Here is a 26,232-nt window from a genome sequence, read left to right as displayed (position 1 = left end):
ATTGAAAGTGAACGTAAAAGATAATCCCAAATTTCGGGTTGTCCCCAGATAAGTAATAAAGGGGAAATCTTCCAATGGGGCACTAGTTCTGGTGACCTGGGGGCTTCAAGGGATTCTCCTAATTTGCAGGGATTTCCTCTCACTTCCTGTTTTGGCTATGGGACAGGAAGTGAAAAGAAATCTCCTTAATGGGACACAAATGGCAACAAAAAACACTGACAAGGGTTATAACCCTCCCTTACTCTATCCAAAATGAAAAAAAAAGATTTCCCTATAGTTCTACTTTAACACTCTAAGTTAGTTGTATATATACTGTATATGATTGCTTAGGAGACTGTGCAGACCCACTTCTCAGCTAAAAGCTAATAGAAAACTGCAACATTGCCAACAAAATTATACGACTAGCTTTGTGATTAAGAGGGCAGATAATAGCAGCATAGTTGTCAACATTTTTGCATTGGTGCTCTTCACTTCTTATGGTGCTGATTTCTGCCATCATCATATCCATGGTGGATTAGGCTGTTTATTTCACTTGCTCATAGAGCTGCCATAATGTCATCACAATTTAGTAGTCACAGACAGTGCATTTTCTGTTAGCACTCAATGCTATTACTCTTGCATCTAGTTACAGGATTGTCTTCAGTGTTTGTCACACACTTTGACATGTAGCAAGGTCTTGAACAGGCTTTTACAACCAGAGTTTCCTGCAAACCCAGGGTTCCTCTAGAGGTTGCTAGTGGTTCCTTGAGCAATGACAGGTTTGCCTCCCACCTACAATGACCACCAATGTAAAGGGGCACTTTTACATTGACATACAATTAATGGCAGCCTTTCTCAACCAGGGTTTTGTGGAACACTAGGGTTCCCCCAGAGTTTGCTTGGGGTTCCTTGAGCAGTAGTGGACTAAACTCCCACCTGATGGTACCTGCATAGTTCTGACAGCAATGCCACTTGGCAGAGACAACTTCTCATCTATTTTGTTATTTAGCTACTGTAACCACTGGCACCAATGATCGTTTTAGCTGTCTCTAAAGGAGAACATTCTTTCCACTGACCACCAGTGTAAGGACCATTCCTCCCACTGACCACCTATGTAAGCTGCATTTTCCCACTGACCACCAATGTAAGGCCATCCTTTCCACTGACAACCACTGTAAGGAACATTTTTTCCATTGGCCACCAGTGTAAGGGGACCACCTCTCATTAACCACTGATGTGGTGTGGCCTACATACCACAATTTTTATATAAAATAATTTTTAGCAGGGATTCACCTGAATATTATTGCAAGGGTTCTTCTGTTGTAAAAAGCCTGGGAAAAGCTGGTCTAGAAGGACCAATGTGAAGGACATGTGACTAAAGGCCCCTTTTCACATGGGGCGGATTCTGTCCTGATCAGCAGGAGATCAGCTCACAGATCCCCTGCTGATTGAAGCACAGCTGGCGGATGACACATCTCTGTCTGTTTAGTTTCTGCAGATCAGACACGGACAGAGCCCACTCTGCTCTTATGGGTGGCTGGGAGTAAATGGACCTCGCTGCCCATTTACACCCGACTACTCTCCAATCTGATCCACCTAAACAGAAAAGGAACGATTCCCATCCATTTTATTTTTAAGCGGGCCAGATCTGACCCGGAGGTAGGCGGGTGTAAACAGGTACAAATCTGTTTACTCCCGTCTGTCCATAGGAATGCATGGATCTTTCGATCAGAACCCCCTGATCAACTAACAGGCATAACTGATTATATGGCCCGTGTGAAAGGGGCCTTAAGATTACAGTTTGGGGAAAGTCACTGGAAATGATAGAAAAATAGTTGCAGAAAGCAAATTTTCTGCTTGTTAGCCCCCATAGTTCAGATCTATGAAATAGAAAACATCTCCCCTTGATGTTATAAAGAGGAGAAGGGGTGTTCTGTAGTCCTAACACTTTCTGTCCTAGACTGACAACACTTCTTCTCTATAGATACAGTACAACGAGTGATCGTTGTACCTCTAGGACTGCTAGTGTGTTACTGACAGGATCACCAGGTAAAATACAGGGAAGGCATAGAACTAAAGTTCCATTGTTGCTTTTACAATTCCAACAATAGCTCCAGCCCTTGGGGTTGATTTCCTAAAAGTGGGCTGATGCAGCTGTGCATGGTAGCCAATCAGCTTCTAAGCTTGTTCAATTAAAGGGGTTGTAAAGGTTCGTGTTTTTTCATCTTAATGCATCCTATGCATTAAGGTGAATAAACAGCTGTCAGTGACCGGCCCCCCAGCCCCCCCGTTTTACTTACCTGAACCCTCGAACTTGTCCCACGGGGACGCGCTCTCTCCCTGCCTGGGGTTCTGGGCTCTCCCACTGCTGTCAATCAAAGCCCCTGCCGGGGCTGAGGCCGAGTCCTGCATTCGGTGTCCATGGAGCGCTCTCGCAAGGTAACCCCCCGGGAGAGTGCTTCTCCTAGGGGGTTATCTGATGCGGGGAGGAGCTGAGGGAGCCGCCGAGGAACCCCTGAAGAGCAGGTTCGGGGCCACTCTGTGCAAAACGAGTGGCACAATGGAGGTAAGTATGATATGTTTGTTATTTAAAAAAAAATAAAACCCAACCATTTAGTGTCACTTTAAGCTTTGACAAAACAACCTGCAAGCTGACTGGTTTCTATGCAGAGCTGCACCAGATTTTGCAATCTCCAGTTTTCGTAAATCAGCCCCCATGCTCCTTGTACAGAGAATGTGAAAAGCCAGACTTACTAAATGTTCCTTTCCTCAACTCAGTGGAAAGTTATTTTATTCCGTAATAGTCTGGCTTGATGCAATAACCTGCTACTGTTCTCCAAATGAATAGACTAAAAAAGATTTAGACTAAACTAAGACAATTATTCCCCCCAAATTCAGTCACAAATCCTATTTACTTTTGGAATGAGAGCTTAGTAACCACATCCTATAAATATAATAAAAGAGCTGTGTGCTCAGTGTAGTGGGAATCTGTTGCCCTTGTTTTATTATAAACTCTGGGAATTGTAGGGATTAATATGTTCTTTTGATCTGTGATGAGCTGGTGTTTGAGCCCCTGACTGTAAAGCACCAACATTTTCCTTAAGAAGCCCTCCACTGCCTCCCCCTCATCCATCCACCCAAGTCTTTCCATCAATGGTTTTGGTCAATCTTGCCACTTCTCATACTTTCTACAAAGATCTGAGCCATGCATTATTCTCTGCATTTCTTCTGTCTCTAGACAACTCAGAAACTCCTTCAAGAACTACATGTCCCAGCACGCTATACTCACATTTCTCCCTTCCCCGTGGAACCCCAAGTTTGAGCACACTATACTTTCTCTCTATAGAACTTCATGTCCCAGCACACCCTACTTTTTTTTCTGTCTTTGTGGCACTACAAGTCCCAGCACACTATACTTGCATTTGGATTTCTCTCTAAAACTAAAGTAGGCACCTTTTCAGATTGCATTCCCTTCCCTTCCCAGAATATTTGCTAGTAGTTAAAGTGACATTTTAACTTGTTTTTTAAGCAGTTTCAGCAATGGGTTTAAACACTTACTTGGTTTGCAGCTGCTTTATGTTTTGTTTTTTTTCCTATTTAAGCTGGTGCCATTACTGTTGTCTCAGGTTTCCTGTTTGGGCAGCTCCTTTCTCTTGCAGCCTCCTATGAAGCCACCCTTGTATGCAGGGAATAGAGTCATGTCTCCCTACACTGTGTGCACCAATAGAAACATCCCATAGCCTAGGATATTAATGCACTACCCTTCTCCTCTCCCTCCTTCTCCCTCTTCCCTTCTCCAAGCTGAAGGACTCCTTGAAGTCAGCACTGTCCACTGCTAAATCCTATGAAGACCAGAAATTCAGGGAAGCAGCACTGAAAGTTGTAAACTGCAAGTGCTGGGGTAAATATTTTACCAAATAGTTTACTGGGGGGGATGTATATTTTAGTGTGCCCAGCTAAAAAGGCTGAGGGTTTAATACTATAACTATAGAATAAAGTAAACTGCACATAAATCAGCAAGCTATATTTGGAGTAATCACACACTGCTTACCTGAGCATTTTAACGACAAATACTGGCCAGTGGAACAAGTTTCACTACAGTAAAGCAGAAAAATAAATGTTTGTACATAGCAAGTAAAATGTATACAATATGTATGTTTTTAGGATGATTGTGAATATTTGTTCGGCATGCCTGTCAGACTGGCACCTTTTCTCAATGTTATATCTATATACTACAGTGCATCACTTTTTCCACATTTTGTTATGTTACAGCCTTATTACAAAAATGGATTAAATTCATTATTTTCCTCAAAATTCTACAAACAATACCCCATAATGACAACATGAAAGATGTTTGTTTGAAATCTTTGCAAATTTATAAAAAATAAGAAACAAAAATATCACATGTACATAAGTTCTCACAGCCTTGACACTTACAATTGGGCTCAGGTGTGTCCTGTTTCCACTGATCATCCTTGAGATGTTTCTACAACTTGATTGGAGTCCATCTGTGGTAAATTCAGTTGATTGGACATGATTTGGAAAGCCACACACCTGTCTATATAAGGTCCTATAGTTAACAGTGCATGCCGGAGCACAAACCAAGCCATGAAGTCCCAGGAATTGTCTGTAGATCTCAGAGACAGGGATGTATTAAGGCACAGATCTGGGGAAAGGTACAGAAAAGTTTCTGCAGCAGGTCCCAATGATCTCAGTGGCCTCCATCACCTGTATATGGAAGAAATTTGGAAACACCAAGACTCTTCCTAGAGCGGGTCACCCGGCCAAACGGGGAAGAAGGGCCTTAGTCAGAAAGGTGACCAAGAATCTGATGGTCACTCTGACAGAGTTCCAGCATTTCTCTGTGCAGAGAGGAGAATGTTCCAGAAGGACAACCATCTCTGCAGCACTCCACCTATCAGGCCTGTATGGTAGAGTGTCCAGACGGAAGCCACTCAGAAAAGGGGCACATGACAGCCCGCCTGGAGTTTTCCAAAAGGCACTTGAAGAACTCAGACCATGAGAAACAAAATTCTTTGGTCTGATGAAACAAAGATTAAACTCTTTGGCCTGAATGGCAAGCGTCATGTCTGGAGGAAACCAGACACTGCTCATCACCTAGCCAATAACATACCTAAAGGGAAGCATGGTGGTGGCAGCATCATGCTGTGGGGATATTTTTCAGCAGCAGGAACTGTAAGACTACTCAGGATCGAGGGAAAGATGAATGCAGCAATGTGCAGAGTCACCCTTGATGAAAACCTGCTCCAGAGCGCTCTGGACCTCAGACTGGGGTGAAGGTTCATCCTCCAACAGGACAATAACCCTTAGCACACAGCCAAGATAACAAATGAGTGGCTACGGGACAACTCTGTGAATGTCCTTGAGTGGCCCAGCCAGAGCCCAGACTTGAACCCGATTGAACATCTCTGGAGAGATCTGAAAATGGCTGTACACTGACGCTCCTCATCCAACCTGATGGAGCTTGAGAGGTCCTGCAAAGAAGCATGGGAGAAACTGCCCAAGAATAGGTGTGCCAAGCTTGTAGCATCGTAATCAAAAAGACTTGGGGCTGTAATTGGTGCCAGAGGTGCTTTAACAAAGTATTGAGCAAAGGCTGTGAATACTTATGTACAGTATCTCACAAAAGTGAGTACACCCTCACATTTTTGTAAATATTTTATTATATCTTTTCATGTGACAACACTGAAGAAATGACACTTTGCTGCAATGTAAATGTTTGCTGTCCCCTCAAAATAACTTCACACAGCCATTAATGTCTAAACCGCTGACAACAAAGGTAAGTACACCCCTAAGTGAAAATGTCCAAATTGGGCCCAAAGTGTCAATATTTGTGGCCACCATTATTTCCACCATTATATTCAGCACTGCCTTAGAGACTGTTAGAGACCTTGCGCTCCTCCACCTTCCTTTTGAGGATGTCCCACAGATGCTATGGTTTAGGTCTGGAGATATGCTTGGCCAGTCCATCATCTTTACCCTTAGCTTCTTTGGCAAAGCAGTGGTCGTCTTGGAGGTGTGTTTGGTGTCTTTTAATGATGGAATACTGCCCTGTAGCCCAGTCTCTGAAGGAAGGGTATCATGCTCTGCTTCAGTATGTCACAGTACATAAATAAAAATAAGGCAGTACAGCACTTTTTAAATTAAAACTATTAATGATAACATGATAACTAAAAAGAACTCCTGAGTGATGGAGGCGGCTGGAGAGTTGAAGTGATCGGAGTTGAAGAGGATTTTACATTCACACTGTCCTACCACTGCCAATCCTGATGTGTGTTTACTGACCCAGTAATGGGAATGCTGAATGAGACCTGACTGATTCACTCAGGGGTCCATTACATGAGGTGAGGGTCCAATCCTTATGCTGGTGGAGGGTGTCACGGAAGTCACCATTTATGTTTATTACCTCACTCTCAACACTGGAAGCATATCAGTGCTTTTTGGACTGTTTCTTCTAGTTATTATGGACTTTTTCTCTTCTTTTTAGTTATCATGTTATCATTATTAGTTTTACTTTAAAAAGCGCTGTACTGCCTTATTTTTATTTCTGTTTTTGGGATTTGATAAATTTGACCCTCAGTATTTTCAGCTGCTTATCTCTTAGAGATATTTGTTGCGCTGGTTGATTTCCCCTTTTTTGATGTCACAGTACATGTTGGCATTCATGGTTCCCTCAATAAATTGTAGCTCCCCAGTGCCAGTAGCACTCATGCAGCCCCAGACCATGACACTCCCACCACCATGCTTGACTGTAGGCAAGACACACCTGTCTTTGTACTCCTCACCTGGTTGCCGCCACACACGCTTGACACCATCTGAACCAAATAAGTTTATCTTGGTCTCATCAGACCACAGGACATGGTTCCAGTAATCCATGTCCTTAGTCTGCTTGTCTTCAGCAAACTGTTTGCGGGCTTCCTTGTGCATCATCTTTAGAAGAGGCTTCCTTCTGGACTGACAGCCATGCAGACCAATTTGATGCAGTGTACGGCGTATGATCTGAGCACTGACAGGCTGTCCCCCCCACCCCTTCAACCTCTGCAGCAATGCTGGCAGCACTCATACGTCTATTTCCCAAAGACAACCTCTGGATATGATGCTGAGCACGTGCACTCAACTTATTTGGTCATCCAGGCGAGGCCTGTTCTGAGTGGAACCTATACTGTTAAACTGCTGTATGGTCTTGGTCGCCGTGCTGCAGCTCAGTTTCAGGCAATCTGCTTATAGCCTGGGCCATCTTTATGTGGAGCAACAATTCTTTATTTCAGATCCTCAGAGAGTTCTTTGCCATGAGGACAAGGAAGAGGAGGCTATGGCTTTCACTCCCATCGGAAGGCTGCCGTGAATGTGGATTACTTACACTACTCCCATTATTTTAATCTGGTGTGTTATAATACGGACTCTATTTTTTACATCTTGTTTTGATCTCATTAGAGTTCATTTATGTATATATTTACACGATTGGAATTCTGTTGCTAATGTTTACTTGTTATATTATCTTTGCCATGAGGTGCCATGTTGACATGTACCTTGGAGCTGAGCCTGACGTGCAGAGGGAGACCTCTTGTACAGCCCTGGTGCCGGAGTCACTGGAGTTAAGACAGTGACCATAGGAGCACAGTGAGGTATGAGTGCCTGTAGAGTTCTCTTGGCTGGAGATGATGGCAGCTGACGAGGAACAGGCTTGGGTGCTGTGGATGCAGGACACAGGATGCAGGTGTGCAGTGGGTGCAGGACAGCAGGCAGGAGCAAGGTCAGACAAGCCTGGTCAAAAACAGTGGATCAGTTAGCAGAGACGGCAGGCAAGAAATGGTCAGAGGTCAGGTCAAGTTGGTAACGGAGGATCAGGCAGACAAGTAGAAAAAGCAAGGTTAAGGAAGCCAGGGGTCAGGACTGGAGACAGCAGCAAGGTCAGGAAGTCGGGCCAGTATTGGATTAGATGCAGGCTCAGGATCGGGTCACAGGGTAAAGCTGCAGATCAAACAGTAAAGAACGAGTACAGCTGAAGCCCTTTTAAAGGCCACTGGCGCCAAGGAAAAGTTACTGTGTGAGCATGCGCGATCTCCGCGCTGGCACGTGTCTCTTCACCGCTGGATGCCTATTAGCCTGGCTGCGCCTCTGTGATTCTGTGTGCCTTAGATTTGCTGCAGAACCATGACCAGTATGAGAGAGTGAGAGCGATAACACCAAATTTACAACACCTGCTCCTTATTCACACCTTAGACCTGGTAACACTAATGAGTCACATGACACCGGGGAGGAAAAATTTGGACATTTTCACTTAGGGGTGTACTCACTTTTGTTGCCAGCGGTTTAGACATTATTGGCTGTGTGTTGAGTTATTTTGAGGGGACAGCAAATTTACAATGTGAGGGGTGTACTCACTTTTGTGAGATACTGTACATGTGATTTTTTTGTTTTTTTATTTTTAATAAAGTTTTCAAACAAACGTCTTTCACGTTGTCATTATGGGGTATTGTTTGTAGAATTCTGAGGAAAATAATGAATTTAATCCATTTTGGAATAAGGCTGTAACATAGCAAAATGTGCAAAAAGTGAAGCGCTTTCCGGATGCACTGTAATTCTCCTTTGTTAAAATTAACCCACATCCATCCGTTTTTCACTGTCTATTGCAGCATGGCATTTCTCACTAATTTGAGGAATTCTGTTTTTAGACATCAATTTTCCATTTGAGCAGACAATCTACCAATATGTTTTTCTGGCAAATTACAAAGTGTAAAGGTGCAAATTGTAACATGACAGCATAACAAGAAAACTTGATGAATAATAAACTATATTTAATAGTGTTTATTTAAAAATAAGGCCTTTACATATGTATTTGTTTATGATAATGAAGATACTGCAGTTGAATAACTGGGAACTTTGGCCTCAGTGTCCAATCCTGCTGATAACACCTACCTTGACTCCCTACAGATTTCTATTGCTTAGTTCTCTGGAATGGATTACTTGGCCCTGTGTTTATGTGCCAAGTTAGAAGAATGAAGTGATTCACAAAAGAAAGTACCTGACCTACTATCAGCTTCATCAATTCAACAAAGGAAATAAATGCTTCAATTGGAACTGTGCCCTTAAAAGTTTGAGAGAGGAAAGTTTTTTTTATTACAGAACAGACATACAATGAGGTTTATTTAATTAAGGCAATTAGGGGGTTCACTTTGTAAGAGGATTTTCCCTTAGGTTGGTGAATGTGGAAAAAATGCACTCTGCAAAGAATATCCAATCCTGTGCAAGAAAAGTAAAAACATGGTACTTTTGATTTCACACAACTGGATGAAAGAAGTTAGCAGAGCTTCACCTCATTCCAAAGAGAAATTTCCCCAGCCTGTTTTCCTTTAGTAAATCGGTCCCTATGTCTCTTTTGTAAAGAAGGTGTATTACCTTCCTTTCCGCAATCTTATTCACAATGTAAATTGAGCTGTGCATGAGCAGCTCAGGGTACGTGTGCAGCACCTGCTGGGGGGTACTGGGATGAATTAACTTCCATGTGCAGACAGCCGAAGACCCCCCACCCAGAAGAAGCTAGAGGGAGAGTTTTTGGATATCTCATCTCCAGAGCCGTCCAGTCTGTTCCACGGACTCCTGGAAGTGCCGCACTCTCTCACCATGTTTTCCAGCTCTGCTATCCCACCTGCAGACTAGTGACCTTTATGGTGGATGTTGCGGGATAGAGGAGAGGGAGACCAGGAAGTACGAGCTCAGAAGGGATTAGGATTTTAGTCAGTTCTGATTTCTACTATCACTTGTCACTCCAGCACCTTTGTGACAATCTGTGCAGGGGAGACATCAGGATTCAAATAGACCCCTAATGTCCCATTAAAGAGAACCTGTCACTATAAATATGCTATCACTTAGGTGGCTATTGATCCCCTATGTGATAGCAATAAAGTTGAGTAAAAGACAAAGTGTAAAAAATTGAAAAAAAAATAGAGAGCTCTTCTTTATAGCATGCTAGAAGGGAACAGGCTTGATTGCTAGGTCTGTGGCTGCTTTCAAAAAGGAAATTAACTGTGGGACTTTGAATACTTTTTGTTGTGATGTCCTTGGACAGTATTTAGCTTATTTAAGCTAAAATTGCAGTTGGGTTTTAAAGCATTGATTATTCAAGCTGTTTAAAGAATAAAACTTCCTTAACCTGGACAATTTTTATTTACTAAATACTGAAATCCATAGTGCTGCAAAAACACTAAATTTATGGACAGCTGCTCTAGGGTCCTGCAGACCTGTTAAAGATTATGGTGTCCTTTTATGAAACTGAGATCAGCAGCGATCCCGAGTCTCACCGCTGATCTCAGCTCATAACCAGTTTATGAAACTGAGATAATCAGCGGAGAACACGTTCTCCGCTGATTATCTCAGCACAGTGAGAATTTGTAACTGACTTCACAGAAACGGCCAGTTTATGAAGGTGCGATCTCAGCACCTCACTGGCGATCTGTGACAGAATTCTCACTTTCTGATTGACCATTTCAGAAGTGGAGAATCAGAGTGAGAAGCCTGAAACTGGTGAAATTTATAGTGTGTATATATATATATATATATAGATATCTATATCTATAGATATCGATATCTATATCTATATCTATATCTATATCTATATCTATATCTATATCTATATCTATATCTATATCTATATCTATTGTGACATTGGGGATTGTTCAGCTCAAGTGGATAGATGCGTTTTAGTGCAGTGAGTCCACATCAGAGAGGCATTTATAGTTAAGGGCCTGGTAGCCCACGTTTATTAAAGGAAAAAACAACAAAAGTCCATCCAGGAATCCCACGCAGGGGTCCAAGCTTCAGCAAGTAAATACAATAGAAAATCCAAATGAAAATGCTAGCCCACCTGGCTACTCTTCAGCAGTATTGCTGCTATAGGGAACAGGCCCCTCAAACAAGCTGCTTGGATGCACACAGTCTTAGGCTCCTTGGTCACACACAGTTTCAAGAGCTTCAATGCACACAGCTTCTGGCTCCTTTGACGCACACAGCTTTACAGCCCTTCAATGCACACAGCTTCTGGCTCCCTGGACGCACACAGCTTTGAAGCCCTTCAACGCACACAGCATCTGGCTCCTTGGACGCACATAGCTTTGAAGCCCTTCAACGCACACAGCATCTGTTCTCACACAGAGACAGTTACTAGCAGCCACTGCTCCAACTTCACCTTCCTCCACCCTTTCTGCTCTCACCAGTCCCTCGTTATATGGGCTGTGTGCACCTGGGCACACACCCTGCTGGCTGTCCACAAGACCCGGACACAGGGTTGGAGATCCCGTCCCACCCAAGACTCTGAAGGATCTCCAAACTACAGAGCCCCATAAGGAACTAGCAAAACCTGGAGAAAACTGCCAGAGCAGTTCTCTCCACCTCAAACCTACACTCTGTAGCTCTGCACTCAGACAATATGCAGACTCTGTGTCCACTTTAACCCCATTTTCATAGTGACAGAGCCTTGCTCTGCCACATACCCCCCCCTCTTGTTTCGATCCGGAGGGAGAAACACCTGCACCCACCATAGCAGTTGGGACACTTCTGTGCTGGCCATCAGCCACGTAGGCCCAACCCTTTTTTCGGGTGTGCTTCCAGGTACGTCCCACCTTGGATCTTAACAGGGTCCTATAATTCCGTATACTCTGCCTTCCCTCTCTTCTCTTGGGGTTCCTGAGCATACTCTCCTCTCTTGGGGGAACTCTGCCTTCCCTGATCCTACCTTTCAGCTTACAGACGTCAGTTTTATCTTTCACCACAGGTCTTTCAGGTTCAAAAACCTCTCTCTGGTTACCCACGGCAACCACGTCACTTTTAACAGCACCAAACATTAGCAGATCATACATTTCAATGACATCCTGTCGAACACAATCAGTGCCATCTATCTCAGTACTTGTTGTTAGGACCAGACCTGAGGAGGGACAAAACACAGGCAAGCGATTACACCCCAAGGGTCCATAGCACAGCTTCACCTCACCTGTTGTCCAACACTCCATGGGTAACTGATCTAACAAATGACACTGATCCAAGCACAAACTACTTCTTTCTGATGTACACATTACATTTTTGCAGCAACCAACATTAGCACTTTCCTTTACAGTGTCTCCGGGTACTTTAAGTTGTACCACTTTCTGAGTGATAGAAAGCATCTCTGCTAGTGCTGCGTCTATTTTGGGCCCTACCTTCTCATGAGGTTCAGCGGGTGAGACAGTATCCACGCCCTCTATTGACCACAGCTCAGCCGCACCTCGGACCACACCAGCAGAGATGTTTATAGTCACTACACCAGCCGGAGAGACCTTTGATGTCTCCAACAGTTCTCCTGGGCGCCTTCCATACCACTCAGTAACTGGGAGCACCCTCTCAGAGAACCTTAAGACTATTTGCCACACTGTTAATAAGCATTGGCCCCACCAATACCATTGTAGATCAAGACTTCCCAGCACAGTCTGTACCACCTGGCTCCACCCATTAGTACTACGCAGCACCACCTGGTCCGACTGCGGTGGAGACACCCAAGTGTACAATGAGTGCGTTTTTACCAACTCCAGCATTTCAAATAAGGTCTCTGTCATCTCTAAACATCCCATGTCTAAATACCAGACCTTTCTAAGGTCTTTTTCCCTGTCCAAGACATGGAGGGGCTCATCCACTGCAGCTTTTGAGTTTGAGACATTTGAAGAGACCTCCACCTCCTTGGAGGTACCCCTCATCACAGCCTGTTGCTCCCCTGGAGCGCTGTCAGACACATGTCTCACACTTAACCCTTCTGCACCAGTGTCAGTGAGCCACTGCAGGTCATTACAAGTCACATTGTCACCTTGACATCCGAGCTGTTGGGCTGTGGACAACACATCTGCTATGCCAGCACCCTGAACAGTTCCTTCAGACTGGAGGGCAATAACCTTCACAGGGACAAACGTGTCCTTGAGCACCAGCCGATCTGCAATCCCTCCATTGGGCATAGCAGGTGTTATGTCCACCACATTATTTAATATTGCGATTGCATTCTCATACCAATTATCCCAGTCTATTGTGGTTCCATCACTTACTCTAGAAGGCCCCACAGGAACCTGGGATTCACTAGCCAAAACATCACCTGTGTCATTTCTATACATATCCCCTTGGGTTGACACATCATCTGACAAGGTAGGCTGTAATACATGCTTTTGCCCTACCTGCTCTGGGGGCGCTACTGACACACACAGCTCTGCACTTTCAGCTTTTGCAGGCTGAATTAACCCCTTGACAACTGGGTTACACTTAGGGTTGTGGGGCTGCGCCCGCACACTCTCACTGTGTGACTCAGTCTTCCTTTGCTTCACCAGAGTAGCACCACAGCCATCCTGGAACACCTCTGGCTCCAACACATGGAGACCCCATGAGACTTCCATGGACAAGCCTGCGCTTCTGGTTGTCACGGGAGATATCCTACTCCGATCATTGTCAGTGAACACATTTGCAACATTTTCAGACATGACATTAAAGGGAACACATTTTTCAATGTCATTATCACCAATACCATCACATTTGCCAACAGTAACACATTTGTCAGCATAACCATCTGAATTTTCATTACGTATAGACATAACTGCTACTTTTGTGGATTGTCTATTACCAACCACAGCCTGTGAGCCTCTCCTCACATCACCCTCTATCTTTAAAGGGGAACTCTTTCCTCCTTGGGCAGCTCCATAGCTGACCTGGGAAACTCTCTGCTCCATCACTGCAAGCTCCTCTGAAGTTTCCCTGGGCAACTCTGCAGCACCTGTCACTAGGGAACATGGCACAAGAACAGTTTTGGTCACCCCTAGTTTAACCTCTCCAGCACTCTGTTGGATTATAGCAGGCACATGCATAGTCCCCATGTCCATTTGAGTCTTTAAACTTGCTGTCAGCTGGGCTTCGCCATGTGCCTCCCCACTGCTCCGGGTAGCACACTGCAGCAAGTCTATGTCCATTTGCACTGCGGATCTTCCCGCTGGACACACTCCCATGTCACTAAGTTCAGTCCCACAAACTGAAACAGTCTTACCATTTTCAGTGGCTGGCATCATACCCTTCACTTGAGTGCGCCGTCTCTCAGCTGCATCCATACCAGCTACTTCCTCTGTGTGGCCACAGGACGACACTGCAGCCTTTCCAAACTCTTCAGCGTTGTTCCAGAACCTTGGGCAAGTAAAAATTCCATGCCCCACTTGACCACATTCCAAGCACGGTACTGGTAGCTGAACTTTACTTTCTTGGAATCTCCTTGATGACTGGCTCTCTGTTGCCAAGGGATACCACTGGTCATGACCATCAGCAGACAGACTCCTTGGATCCCCGACATCCCTGTTGGCCTGGACATTGCTTCCACAGATGACCATATTCCTCTTTTTCACACGCTGTTGTCCACCTGGCTTCCTGTTGCCAGGGGAAACTTCTTTCACTTCCTTTTCAACTGGGGATGACATGATTAATTTACCCCAGGTCACAGAAATTTCACACTTGGAAAAATTCTCTGGCGTGGCTGGGGCATGTGGTGAAATACCCTCTAGCCATAGAACCCTTTCCCTTGCTTCAGCAAGGATTGCTTCCTTTTTCTGTTTTGAACGCCCCATGCTTGCTGTCTTACACACACAGCAACTTGCAACACACTTCACAGCAAAGAGAAAAAAAAATATGTGATTCTCCTTTCACAGGTACACAACCTGCATGCAACACAGAGAGAGAAAAAATATGCGATTCTCTTTTCACAGGTACACAACCTGCATGCAACACAGAGAGAAAAAATATGTGATTCTCCTTTCACAGGTACACAACCTGCATGCAACACAGAGAGAAAAAATATGTGATTCTCCTTTCACAGGTACACAACCTGCATGCAACACAGTCCATCAAACTTCTGTGCAATGCTGTTCGCCTGGCTGCCACACACAGCTAGCAGTAGTTCCTGATGCGACTCACCATGGAGCAAGGACCTAGATTCAACCGTCTACATGCCCGCATTCGAGCACCACTTGTGACATTGGGGATTGTTCAGCTCAAGTGGATAGATGCGTTTTAGTGCAGTGAGTCCACATCAGAGAGGCATTTATAGTTAAGGGCCTGGTAGCCCACGTTTATTAAAGGAAAAAACAACAAAAGTCCATCCAGGAATCCCACGCAGGGGTCCAAGCTTCAGCAAGTAAATACAATAGAAAATCCAAATGAAAATGCTAGCCCACCTGGCTACTCTTCAGCAGTATTGCTGCTATAGGGAACAGGCCCCTCAAACAAGCTGCTTGGATGCACACAGTCTTAGGCTCCTTGGTCACACACAGTTTCAAGAGCTTCAATGCACACAGCTTCTGGCTCCTTTGACGCACACAGCTTTACAGCCCTTCAATGCACACAGCTTCTGGCTCCCTGGACGCACACAGCTTTGAAGCCCTTCAACGCACACAGCATCTGGCTCCTTGGACGCACATAGCTTTGAAGCCCTTCAACGCACACAGCATCTGTTCTCACACAGAGACAGTTACTAGCAGCCACTGCTCCAACTTCACCTTCCTCCACCCTTTCTGCTCTCACCAGTCCCTCGTTATATGGGCTGTGTGCACCTGGGCACACACCCTGCTGGCTGTCCACAAGACCCGGACACAGGGTTGGAGATCCCGTCCCACCCAAGACTCTGAAGGATCTCCAAACTACAGAGCCCCATAAGGAACTAGCAAAACCTGGAGAAAACTGCCAGAGCAGTTCTCTCCACCTCAAACCTACACTCTGTAGCTCTGCACTCAGACAATATGCAGACTCTGTGTCCACTTTAACCCCATTTTCATAGTGACAGAGCCTTGCTCTGCCACAATATATATATATATATATATATAGATATATATAGATATATATCTATATATATATATATATATATATATATATATATATATATATACGTATATATATAGATATATATATAGATATAGATATATATAGATATAGATATGTATATATCTATATATATCTATCTATATATATATATATATATATATATATATATATATATATATATATATATATATATATAGATAGATAGATAAATAGATATTTATTGATATATATAGACTATATCTATCTATAGATATATCTATATATAGATACATCTATTATATATATTTTTACATATATATATATATATATATAATATATTTATATAGATAGATATATATATTATATATATATTATATATTATATACATATATCTATCTATATTATATATATAGATATATATATAGATATATATAGATATATGTATATATTTTTTTTTAGATGTTCACGTCTCTGGCTGGGTTCACACTTGTGCAATGCGTGAACCAGCGTGATTCCTAAGTGGGTTTTCACATCGCACCTACATTGACATCTGCGCACCACTGCGGGTGTCAATGTAAAGTTAATGACACCCCCAGATCATTTCACAGATCGCAGTGCGAACTATGTAATGGTGCAGGAATCGGATCGCATGGGTGTTCACACCCATGCGATCCGATTCCAGTGCGGACCAAATAAAGGGTCCTGTACCATTTTGGTGCAAATGCAATATGATTTAGGGCCAGTTCCCACTGCTGCGGTGTCCGAGATCGGATGTGATTCGCACCGCACTGCAGTGCAAAATCACATCCGATCTCTGTGCAATGCGATTTCAGCCATACAGATAGTATTGCTAAATTTGCATTGCCCTCGGACCAAACTCTTACAGGACCCTTTTTTTGGTCCACAGCAGAATCGGATCGCATGGGTGTGAACATGATTCGATTACTGTCCGAGTTTGCAGATCACACTGCGATATGCGAACTGATTTGGGGGTGTTAACTTTTAGGCCCAGTTCGCACTTGTGCGATGCCGGACATCGCACAGGCATCGCATGTAATTCGCAGCACACTGCCATTCACATTACATGCGATGTCTGTGCATTGCGATATCAGCTGTACAGGTAGTATGGCTGATATCGCACCGCATTCGGTGCAAACACGCACAGGACCCTTTTTTCTGTTCGGACCAGAATCGGATCGCATGTCCGGACTGTCAGTTCGCAGTGCGATATGCAAGCTGAACTGGGGGTGTCCTTAACAATGTATTGACACTCCCCAGCGATTCGCATATGGCAGTGTGAACTGACATGTGAGTCGGTGCGATGCGGGAACCCGCAGTGGATTCGCAGTGTTCTCGCATTGCACCAGTTTATCAATTTTTATGTTTATCAATTATTAAATATATTTTATTTTAATTTATTAATAAATATTTATACTTGTATACTTTATTAAAATTATTTTTTTAATGATTATAAATGTATTTTGCATTTATATGAATGGTGTATAGCTGCATTACATATGTGCATTACATTCATTTACTATACACCATTCACATTTAAATAGGGACATGTATGATCTTTAAATATTGATAAAAACAATGTTTTTTTATAATTAGGTTAATGTATATTGTGTAGGGGGAATTTAACTTTATTATTTTATTAATATGTTGGGGAATAATGTGTGCTGATTTGTGTTACACTTTGTATTTTATGGTTCCTCATACTGTAATCCCGCTATATCACGCGAAATTACAGTGAGAGGAGCCATTCTCAGGAGTTCCCGGCGTTTGTAGATCGCTCCTCAACTCAACATGAGAAGTGATCTACACACTTTCATAAACAGGCACTCAGAGGAGAGCGATCTCCTCTGAGAATGCCTGAGAACTGAAAAGCGGTATTTTACCGCACTTTCATAAAAGGACACCTATATTATTTAAAATGTAACAGGGTTTCTCAACCAGGGTTCCATGGAAGCCTAGGATTCCTCCAGAGGTTGCTAGGGCTTCCATGAGCAATGAGCATTGTCTGCCTCTCAGATAAGCTCCAACTCACACCATTCATCTTTTTAACTATCTGTAAAGGGGTAATTTTTCCCAATGACCATCACACTAATGTATCATGAGTTGTAGATATAGTTATTTTTCCCAGGGGTTCTTTTAGATGGGAAAGTTATTTACAGGATACTACTGTGATGAAAAAGTTGAGATAGGCTGATCTAAAACCTCATTTGAAATCGATCTCCTGGCCCAAAAGCAAAAACTTTTTAAATAGAAACACGTTAACTTTTTTATCCTGACAGTGGAGGTTATGGCCACAGTGAATTACAAATTAGGAAAATCATTAAACTTTTATTACACTACCAAAACAAGTCATGTTGAAAAGCATGAAAGCTCTAGAAATCTCATACCTGTCCAAGCTTCCTTGGATCGTGTCAGATGTCCTGGCGGTAAAAAGGCCAACATTTGCGGAATTGTCATTCATGGTCACTAACTGAAAGGATGGTTGTCTAAGGATGGAGACAGAATAAAAATGATGGATGCAGAAACAATGTATGCAGAGTAATAAAGAGTATACATTCTCTGTTTATATTTTATTTATTTTAAAAGAAAGTCTAGTTGTTATTGGCTTGCCACACACTGCTGTAAAATTATGTTTAGTGTTTACCTCCCACTTCCACTAGGGCTATGCTAGAGGAACAATAATATAAATGTAAAGGGTTAGTTTGCCTTTTTAAAAAATACTGTGTAGCCAAGGGTCCCAGTAGTTTAAAAAACATTGTTCAGCTTAGGAAAATGGAGATTAATTTTTATGACATACCAGTAGGCTATGACATACCGGTAGGTCAAGCTCTGCTTCCCCAAAGTCTGGCCAGAAAAGTACCACCTTGACTGGTCCATCCATCTTGGCATAAAAGCTGGGGCACGTTGTCCAGTGCGTTCAATGGACAGTTGGAGTTTTTTTCTTCTAGGTTATGGTGCTACTAGTGACTTTAGTGCTTCAGCTCAGATAAAACTACCTGCAGCTTTATGTTTTTGAATATTAATGAATACATAACCCAATCATTAAACTCTCTTACAAGCTGAAATTTGTTAAAGCAATTTCTATATTTTTTTAAATCTGCACATTTCATTATTATAATACATGGTAACTCCACCATGAAGGTCCTTTGGTAGGCACTTCCTTTTATACAATGACTACATTATTTCTGCTTCCCAATTGTTTTCCTTTGTTGTCACCCTGTTACGAGCTCTCCCAATGGAGACAAAAGCAGCCATGTTGATGCACACTGCACAGACATGGTCCGTGGTTGTCACCATTAGCAAACCCGTTGTGAGAAATCCTGTGCAGCCAATGCCAGAGAGATTGCATGCAAACAAGAAGTAGCTGTAAAGAATTGGCAAGAGATCAACATAGGATAAAAAAGTGAAAACAGTTTTAAAAAAAAAACATGTCAGTTGCTTATGAAACAGTACTTTTGCAAATTTGCAATTTAGTTAAGGTTTACTGTAACCTTTTGTTGAACTACCACTAACATTCTATGGCATTTCGTGTAATTTTTTTTAACATTAACTATAAAAGAAAGGAGGGCTGCAGTTTGGTGGAACACACACTGACTCCAGGATTGAGCGGAGCAGCAGCGTCTCCCTGACACTCAGTGAGCTGGTCATTATGGGTGGCAAAGGGGCACTTAATTACTGTGAGTGCATATCTTTTACATTCGGGCAGTTTTTAAATGAAGATGGCGTGCAATGATACCTCTATTGTCCTGTGTTTCCCATGCTTCTAAACATGTATGAATGGATACTTGTGAATAAGAGGTCAACTAATTCCGGTAAGTGGACATGCCTTAAAGGGGCACCCCAGAGCACTTGTTTTGGGTAGTTAAGGTGGTGAAGAATCTGCATCTTATGCCGCGTACACACGAGCGGACTTTCCGTCGGAATGAACTCTGATGCCGTGTACACACGACCGGACTTTCCGGGAGAAAAGGTCCGACTTAACCATTCCGTCAGACATTCCGATCGTGTGTGGGCTTCATCGGACCTTTCTTTTCGAAAATTCCTACGGACCTAGAAATAGAACAAGTTTCAAATCTTTCCGACGGACTCCTATCCCGACGGAGTTCCTATCGGGAAAACTGCTTGTCTGTATGCTAGTCCAACAGACCAAGAACGACGCAAGGGCAGCTATTGGCTACTGGCTATTGAACTTCCTTTTTCTAGTCCTGTCGTATGTCATAATGTTCTAAACGAATGGACTTTGGTGTGATTGTGTGTAGGCAAGTCCAGTTCAGCGGAAGTCAGTCGGAACTCTGTCGGAAAGACTGTCAGACTTCGGTCCGACGGAAAGACCGGTCGTGTGTACTCAGCATGATGGTTTTTTCGACGGAGTTCCTCTGAAACGGACTTGCCTACACACGATCACACCAAAGTCCACTCGTTTAGAACGCGATGACGTACGACGGGACTAGAAAAAGGAAGTTCAATAGCCAGTAGCCAATAGCTGCCCTTGCGTCGTTTTTGGTCCGTCGGAATAGCATACAGACGAATGATTTTCTTGATAGGAATCGAGTCTGTCGGAAAAATTTAGAACTTGTTCTATTTCTAGGTCCGTCAGAATTTTCGACAGAAAAAGTCTGATGAAGCCCACACACGATCGGAATGTCCGATGGGATGATTCTGTCGGACTTTTTCTGCCGGAAAGTCCGCTCGTGTGTACGCGGCATAACAGTCATTTTGGCTGATCAGGCGGGAGATTTCTGCTCATGGACTTTTTGCACATACTGTATTTATTTGTTTCAATTACCTATTGTATTTTTATTAGTTTGTCCCGCGTTTTTATTATAGCACTTTGCACTTTACCCAACATGGCACTTTATAATTGTGAACCTGGGTATTGGTATGTAATATCAAACAAATGTATTAGTATTCACAGGGCATTTACACACATTAGGCATCTGTAACACGCTTTATTAGGTAGTGCAGCTCCCTTTCTTTTGTATTTAGTGATATCCACGTTAGGAGCTGCAGCTAGGTACACATACAGTATTTGCCAATTTTAATTCACGCACTTCTGTGTATGTTGTAATTGAGTTTAGGTCAGGGGTCAGCAACCTGTAAATCATGATCCACCAGTAGATCGCGCCCAGGTGACTGGTAGATCGCAGTCTAGGTTTGCTGACCCGCCATTCCAGAGCATCAAACTTAATGCAATGCAAAGGGATTACTTGTAAAGTTGGAGCTATAGTGGGCAAGAGCCGCATAAGCCAATGCCTCCCATGTATTACTGGCTCCTGGCCCATGCAGAGTTAAATCAATTGCACTCCACCTCTTATCACGGCTAGCAGTCTCCAGTGTGGTGCCAGTAGCAGGAAAGAAGAAATCTTCAGGTCAGTGTGAAGCACTACACTGGGCATAATAGTATAGGGCTGCTTTCACACTGACGCATTGCGGTTTACCCACACCGCGGGTGCAGTGTACCTGCAGCTTTCCTGTGGGTTTGCTGCGCTTAGCCATAGACGTCTATTATATCCTGCTGTTTTACCACCCCCAACTTTACCTGTGAATGAACCGTAAGGGTGCCACTGCCAAATCCAACTAAGGGCTGATTCACAAGTGCAGCAGGCACTGCTGCTCCTCTGCAAAGTGATCCGAATGTGTGTTGACAGGTGGTGAGGAGACAATATGTTGCAACACTGGGTGACACTGTGCCCATAATCTTTGACTTCGTCCGTGTTGTTCAGGTAAATCTCCACCTCTTCAAGATTAATTACCCCAGGTTTAAGTCATCCAAGTCCCTTATACATTATAATTTTATTGAATGTCTATTTGGAACACATGACATAAAAAAAACACTAAACAAAAAAGAAAACACAAGAAAACTTACTCTTGGAATCCAAACCGTTGGCAAACATAAGAAGGAAAGTTATTGCTGTATCCTGTGGAACACACTGGCAGCCATATGTTCTCCCTTGTACGGGACATGACTTGAAGCAGTGAATTATCCCACCGAAAACGCACTGAGGAATATAAGAAATGTATGATCACATCTATCCGGTAAAGATTCTACATGTTTACACTTTATTATGGGTAGATGTTTTCTTGTATTATTGCATCAAGCTGGAAAATGTCCATAACCTTTCATTCTACAATGTATATAAATAAATCTCACTTATTATCACTCCTAGCAAATAGAAAATAGGCATCTTACCACATCCGGCCTCATCTCCACCTTTCTCACACTCAGCTATCCCATTGCACAGGGTCTTGTTGGGAAAACATTTTTCTCTTACAATGTAGTTGTTGGAAGAGGATCCTCCAAATGCATTTAATTTATCTGGGAGAGAAGGGAACATTTTTATTAGTATAGGTTTATATCAGAACAGATTCTAATCAAATAAAGAATAAATCAGCATTGTGGAAAAATGTATCAAAATATATTGTACGATTAGATCTTCCAACAGTGTACTACAAAGCAGTGTTTTCAGCTGGAGGCCCATTTGCCACATGGCTCTTCAATGCCACAGGAGTGGATGTGAAGACCATTGTGAAGAGTTCTATAACACTGTGTATATTACAAGGAATTACTGCGCTCAGTAAGTTTAGAGACATCTGTTGCTAGTGAATATTGCTTTAGGATGCCTGTGTTTACCATGGCTCCTGACACCTGCCCAGCTGCATTAATGAAAGGCCACTACCCAGGAACACTATCTTGCCTTTTATCACTTTGTGTACTTTCTAGCAGATGAAGTTTGTGCAGACAATCCAGTCTTCTTAGGAAAATGTTCACCTGATAACTGTATTGGTGAAGGAATGAGTATTCCTATGCATCTTATTGCTCGCATGCTCCTCCCATGTATTTCTAATGGCCACTATATTGGCCCATAGGACTGTATGGAGACAAAGTTCCAAGCTTTGTTCAATCAGAATGACCAGACATTCAGGGGGAGTGGGGGGCAGAGACTAAAAGCTTCTACAAGTATGCGCAGCCACCCCTAATTTCTTGCACAATATGCACATGTCTGCACCTTTGTGCAGTTACACTTACAGTATATTGTAGTTTGCCCTTCCTCCAGCTTAAGATGCCTCCAGTTTTAAGCTGCCAATACACTAGTAGATTTTCAGTTGAACGTTTATATGAAAATTTAAACAAAAATTCTCAGTACATTCAATGCCTTGATGAATGTCATTCAAAAGTGTTTCATAAAGCAACCATTCTGGATCAAGGCAAAAATTGGTGGAAACCAGATATGAAAAATCCCTGGCTACAAATAGAAACAACGGTCATAGGAACTCACCCTGAACTAACCCTTAGTGCACTACTCCTACACCACCACAAAAAGCAGAGCTATCTTACTACTGTCAATGCTACTCTCAAAATATGGCGAGCAATCTCTCAACAGTCTGGAGGCATACCCCACCGACTACTGCAAGACATACCTCTCAAAAGGATCCACAAACTGTTCTACCTGATATCCCAATCTCAAACTGGATACATGCGGGCATCAATACAATTGGGATCTCTACCAGGACTCCTTGCTCTTATCCTTCCAACATCTACAAAATACCACATCCCACCCAGAAACTTTTTCAAATACCTCAGAATCCGCTCAGTGCTCTCACGGGTAGAATGGTCTAAGAATCCCTTCTTCTGGCACCTGCTAAAATTCTACAATACAGATCATCCCCATCTGAAAGACATCTCCTTTATCTATAAGCTGTTCACTGACCCTGCACCTGACACCAAAACTTCTGCTATGCTGCAGTGGGAGAACCTCCTAAAGTGTACCTACACACCACAACAATGGCACAGTGCCCTTAGAAGACCACCAAAATGTTCCCGATGTATCACACACTGGGAAACTGTACAAAAAGTTCTCAATAGCTGGTACCTTACACCTTCTAAATTGGCAAAGATTTACCCCACCACATCCGACACTTGCTGGAGAACCTGTGGCCACTCTGGTACAACCATACACACTTGGTGATCCTGCCCCAAACTGAAACCCTTCTGGTCTGCCCTCACAAAACCTCTATCCTATCAACTCCTATCTCACTATCCTTGCAAATGGTCCTCCTGGGTCTAGGCTTTAATTCCTGGCCACCAGCCATTCACCCTATTTTAACTCATGCCCTTATCTCTACTAGACTAAGAATTGCTAAAAAATGGAAATCTCCTGATCCCCCTTCTCTCACAGAAGTGACTATCATTGAATAACCAATGTCTAATGGAATTCATGTACGCCGGGGCTCATCTGCTAGTCCCCGCATTCCTAAACAGATGGAACCCCTGGTTAGCACACCCTAAATGCTTACCCCTACCTTGACTTCCAAGTCTCACAACAGAACCCTAGAATGTTGACACCCAAAAGGATCACCTGCTCTATCGCTACAATCATTGGTGTGTGCTCCTACATGTTGTAGGCAGCACACTATTGTTTAATTGTTGTTCACTCTTCAGTTGTCACACCATATCTAACTGTACCTATATGTACCTTGTATCTATTACCAAATCGTCTGTAAACCTCTGAAAGATGTACTGTTGTATGGATAAAATACTTGAATAAAAACTTGAGTTTAAAAAATAAAGTGCTTCAAATTTTCATTTGCTTTTAAAGCATATGTAAACCCTCACCTTGTAAAAAATCCCATTCCGTTTAAAATGGAAATGAAAGGCAAAACATTTATGTAAAAAAACCCTTATAAATACCTTTTTTCCCTTTTATAAATGATCTCATTCCCTATGTTTTTAGCTGCAGCAGGAGCTCAGGGAGGTAACACAGCAGCACACTGAATTTCTTAGTGAAAGACTGTGCAGAAGTTTGATGATTGGAGGAGAGCAGGCTGAGTTCTCAGCATAGCTTGAGAAATGACCACACTGTGCTCTCCTGCTTAGTGTGGTCAGTTTTTAATAGCAGAGCGACTGGAAGGAACACCAGGGATTTCACACAAAGGAAGCAACACAAAGAGAACAGGATACTTTCTCATACAAGTACACGGTACAGCGGGCACATGAGGAATATGAAATGTTGGGTTTACAAATTCTTTAACATTCGCTTGGGAAACAAATGGACTTTCCCAAAGGAAAACCACATACTATGTTAGAATTTTGTTTGAGAAGAATTTTGCATCCCGCTACTTCAAATTTTCTTGCCACTGCACTCAAAAATGAGTTCCCAACTGACTCCACTAATGATTAAAAAATCAAACAAATGTTCTAAAATTGTATGTTAAACAAAAGAAAGGGGAGGGAGGAAGACAGCATAACCACTCTGGTGTTGTAAGTTCGAACAAGGTTTAACTACAAAGAACAGTTAAAAAATGACACACACACATATACAGTGGATATAAAAAGTCTACACTCCCCTGTTAAAATGTCATATTTCTGTGATGTAAAAATGAACTTTTTCCACCTTGAATGTGCCCTACAAACTCTACAACTCAGTTGAAAAACAGACTGAAATCTTTTAGGGGGAAGTAAAAATAAAAAAATAAAATAATGTGGTTGCATAAGTGTGCACACCCTCTTATAACGGGGGATGTAGCTGTGTTCAGAATTAAGCAATCACATTCAAACTCATGTAGGAGCCAGTACACACCTGCCATCATTTAAAGTGCCTCTGATTAAACCCAAAATCAGCTGTTCTAGTAGGTCTTTCCTGACATTTTCTTAGACGCATTCTACAGCAAAACCCATGGTCTGCAAAGAGCTCCGCAAGCATCGGAGGGATCTCATTCAATAGACATCTTTTCAAAGTCAGATTTGTCTGCCTTGACATATAGTCCGTGTTTCCTCAGGGTTGAGAGCACTTAATTTACGTGAGGTCGATGAAGCTCCAGAGAGGCAGAGAAGATGAGGATATCATCAAGGTACACAATTACAAAGTGGTCAAGGAATTCCCGGAAGATATCGTTCACCAGGTGCTGGAACATGGCTGGGGCATTGCATAATCCGAATGGCATAACAAGATATTCAAAGTGACCGAACCGGAATTACGTCTTCCACTCATCACCCTCGCGGATATGGACAAGGTTATAGGCGCCCCTCAGGTCTAATTTAGTGAAGATCCGGGCAGTTCCGAACCCTTGAAAAAGTTCAGGAACGAGAGGGAATGGGTATCAATTCTTTACAGTGATTTTGTTGAGTTCCCTATAGTCCACACAAGGCCTCAATAGGCCATCTTTCTTCTCAACAAAGGATATACCAGCCCCAGCAGGAGAAGAGGAGGGACGTATAAACCCCTTTTACAGATTTTCATCGATATACAACCATAAGGTTTCCAGCTTGCCTTCAGATAGGGGAAAAATTAGTCCAAACAGGATTCCGGCCCCAGGGAGTAGTTCAATTGAACAGTCATAAGGTCGGTGAGGTTGGAGGACATCAGCCTTTTTCTT

At 42.9% G+C, this 26,232-nt stretch overlaps 1 protein-coding gene across 1 annotated transcript in view; it reads right to left on the bottom strand.

Annotated features, from left to right (window-relative positions):
- The window catches only part of TMPRSS13 (transmembrane serine protease 13), a 146,140-nt gene that overhangs the window by 38,691 nt on the left and 81,217 nt on the right, over positions 1–26,232 (bottom strand). Inside the window, exons 4-7 of the mRNA XM_073602484.1 lie at positions 22,049–22,174; positions 21,725–21,857; positions 18,246–18,344; positions 4,031–4,074 (exon numbers count right to left, since the gene is read on the bottom strand). Coding sequence (XP_073458585.1) covers positions 4,031–4,074; positions 18,246–18,344; positions 21,725–21,857; positions 22,049–22,174 — 402 coding nt within the window. The remainder of the gene's footprint in view (positions 1–4,030; positions 4,075–18,245; positions 18,345–21,724; positions 21,858–22,048; positions 22,175–26,232) is intronic.

The sequence above is a fragment of the Aquarana catesbeiana genome, linkage group LG10 (genome assembly GCF_042186555.1).
Source record: "Aquarana catesbeiana isolate 2022-GZ linkage group LG10, ASM4218655v1, whole genome shotgun sequence".
Taxonomy (NCBI): Eukaryota; Metazoa; Chordata; class Amphibia; order Anura; family Ranidae; genus Aquarana; species Aquarana catesbeiana.
Note: the sequence above shows the minus strand (reverse complement) of the source record. Positions and strands in the feature narration are given on the sequence as shown.